Source organism: Salvelinus sp. IW2-2015, linkage group LG2, assembly GCF_002910315.2.
Source record: "Salvelinus sp. IW2-2015 linkage group LG2, ASM291031v2, whole genome shotgun sequence".
Taxonomy (NCBI): Eukaryota; Metazoa; Chordata; class Actinopteri; order Salmoniformes; family Salmonidae; genus Salvelinus; species Salvelinus sp. IW2-2015.
The window spans coordinates 13,553,897-13,556,459 of record NC_036839.1 but is presented as its reverse complement, the minus strand read 5'-3'; the positions used below and the strand labels follow the sequence as shown (position 1 = coordinate 13,556,459).

At 43.9% G+C, this 2,563-nt stretch overlaps 1 protein-coding gene across 1 annotated transcript in view; it reads left to right on the top strand.

Annotated features, from left to right (window-relative positions):
* Positions 1 to 2,563, top strand: part of LOC111972743 (voltage-gated inwardly rectifying potassium channel KCNH7) — a 127,212-nt gene that overhangs the window by 88,824 nt on the left and 35,825 nt on the right. The window contains exons 12-13 of the mRNA XM_070449339.1: positions 1,349 to 1,442; positions 1,614 to 1,801. Coding sequence (XP_070305440.1) covers positions 1,349 to 1,442; positions 1,614 to 1,801 — 282 coding nt within the window. The remainder of the gene's footprint in view (positions 1 to 1,348; positions 1,443 to 1,613; positions 1,802 to 2,563) is intronic.

Below are 2,563 nucleotides of genomic sequence, written 5' to 3'. Positions count from 1 at the left end.
TGGTGACGTCTCTAGGCAGGCATGTTAAAACTCCATCCCACCAAAACAGGTTGAGATTTCAGACAGTCTTTTCAACAGCACTTGGCATTATCATCATTTTCACAATTTCACAGTATTATTCAAACCTCATAGTGTGGAAATATACACTCACTGACCAGTTTATTAGGTACACCACCCCGTTCACATAAATGGATCGCTCCTACAGACAGTCAATCAGGTGGCCTTGGCTTGCMATATAAAGCAGGCAGACAGGCCTCGAGGCATTCAGTTACTGTTCAATTGAAAATTAGAATGGACAAAACGAATGACCTAAGCGACTTTGAGCGTGGTATGATCGCCGGGGCCAGGCGGGCTAACCTGGGTTTCTCACACACGGCAGTGTCTAGGGTTTACAGATAGTGGTGCGATAAACAAAAAAACATCCAGTTAGTGGCAGTCCTGTGGGGGCGAAAAACAGCTTGTTGATGAGGGACGTCAAAGGAGAATGACAAGAATCGTGCAAGCGAACAGGTGGGTCACAAACAGACAAATAACGGCGCAGTACAACGGTGGTGTGCAGAACAGCATCTCAGAACGCACAACTCGTTGATCCTTGTCACAGATGGGCTATTGCACCAGACGACCACACCGGGTTCCACTACTATCAGCTAATAACAAGAAGAAACGCCTCCAGTGGGCACGCGATTAAACAAACACTGGACAATTGAGGAGTGGAAAACATCGCTTGGAACATGATAGCGAGTTCTGTTTGCTTGAGTGGCCTGCACAGACCTCAACCCAATAGAGCATCTTTGGGATGAGATGGAACAGGCTGTTCGCAGCATGATGTACCTCCATCCAATCTGCAGCAACTGCATGATGCCATCGCGTCAGCATGCACCAACATCCGTGTGGAATGTTTCCTTCACCTTGTAGACTTCCTCGAAGAATTCAGGCTGTTCTGGTGGCAAAGGGGGGTCCAACCTTGTACTAAATGGGTGTACCTAATAAAATAGCCAGTGAGTATATATAAAACACAGGACAATCAAGTTTCTGACAGCACTGGGCCTTTAACTATATTCATTATATAATATTACATTACATTTGCGAGATGGGCCTATTTCTTATTTAGAGCACTACCTTGACCATAGCCCTTGCCCCTTGCCCCAAAAGTTGTGCATAATATAATATATTACATTTGCAAGACGGGCCTAGTGTGCATCTCAAATGGCACCCTATTCCCTATTTAGAGCACTACTTTCACCAGAGTTCTGGGCCCTGGTCAAAAGAAGTGCACTGTAAAGGGAATAGGGTGCCATTTAGAATGACGTTTCAGTGATTGTACGTGTTGARGTTTCCATCTACACAGGCTGCGTATTCTCACGCTAGTGATTCCGATCCAGAAGATGTTAAGAGCACAAAGAGCACAAGAAGAATCTCCTTCACACCACATCCAACTAAAGGTGGGTTCCATATTCATTCTCCGCACGAGCGCTTCCTTTTGTGCATGCATTTGTTTTATTGTCATTTTTCACGGAGCACCTTTCTAAGTCCCAGAAGAGTTCAGTGCATTCTTTCTGTGGCACTAGAGCACGGCTGTGTTCCACTGACTCGTGTTGATTACAATTCCACAGAAGGAAGCYACAAGGAAACGGAAAACAACTCGGAGAGGGAGTCCTACTCAGGACTAAAGAGAGCTTCAGTTGACCTGAAACACTCAGGGAAGGAGGAGCAGAGGTTCCTGGGGCCGGCCATCCAGGAGTGTCCCTCAGTGGAAGACCCTGCACTGAGGCTCGACTCCAGTAACACCAGAGACATCCAGGCAAGAGACAGCATGGAGAGAACTCCCTCTTATGACAATAACATTGGTAAGTAGAAATACAATCATAACCCTTACTGTGCTCACACATTAAACGACATGTGTTTCATTATCCATTGTTGATATAGTCCCAACATATTTAGCTTGTCAGCAATCAAGTTTTCAAGATATCTTCATCGGGATAGGGGGCAGTGTTTCCACTTTGAACAAATTGCGTGCCCAAACGAAATTTCCTCCTACTCTGTCCCAGAAGGTAATACATGCATATTATTATTATTATTATATAGAAAACACTCTGAAGTTTCTAAAACTGTTTGAATTWTTTCTGTAAGTATAACAGAACTCATTTGGCAGACAAAAACCTGAGAAGAGGTCAAAACAGGAAATGAGAAGTCGATTTTCAAAACAGTGTCAAATGGTACCCTTTCTAGATATGACTGAACAAACACTGCCTAGGGCTTCCACTAGATCATTTTCATGCCACGAGAAATCCCTCCAGACGAAACTCAAAAAGTTCTGTTACAGTCGTAGAAACAGGTCAAATGATGTTTGCAATCCATATTTAGTATGTGTTTTACATTAATCATCAATAAGGATCCACCCGAGAATTTCATTGTCTGAAGAAAAGAGCATTGGAACGAGAACTCTCTCTCTCCCTCGTGCGCAAATCCAGACTGAGAATTCTGACGACCACTCACTAAAACAGCTCCTATGAGCCCCTCCTTTATAGTAGAATAATAAGACTAAAATCTAAAGACGGCGACA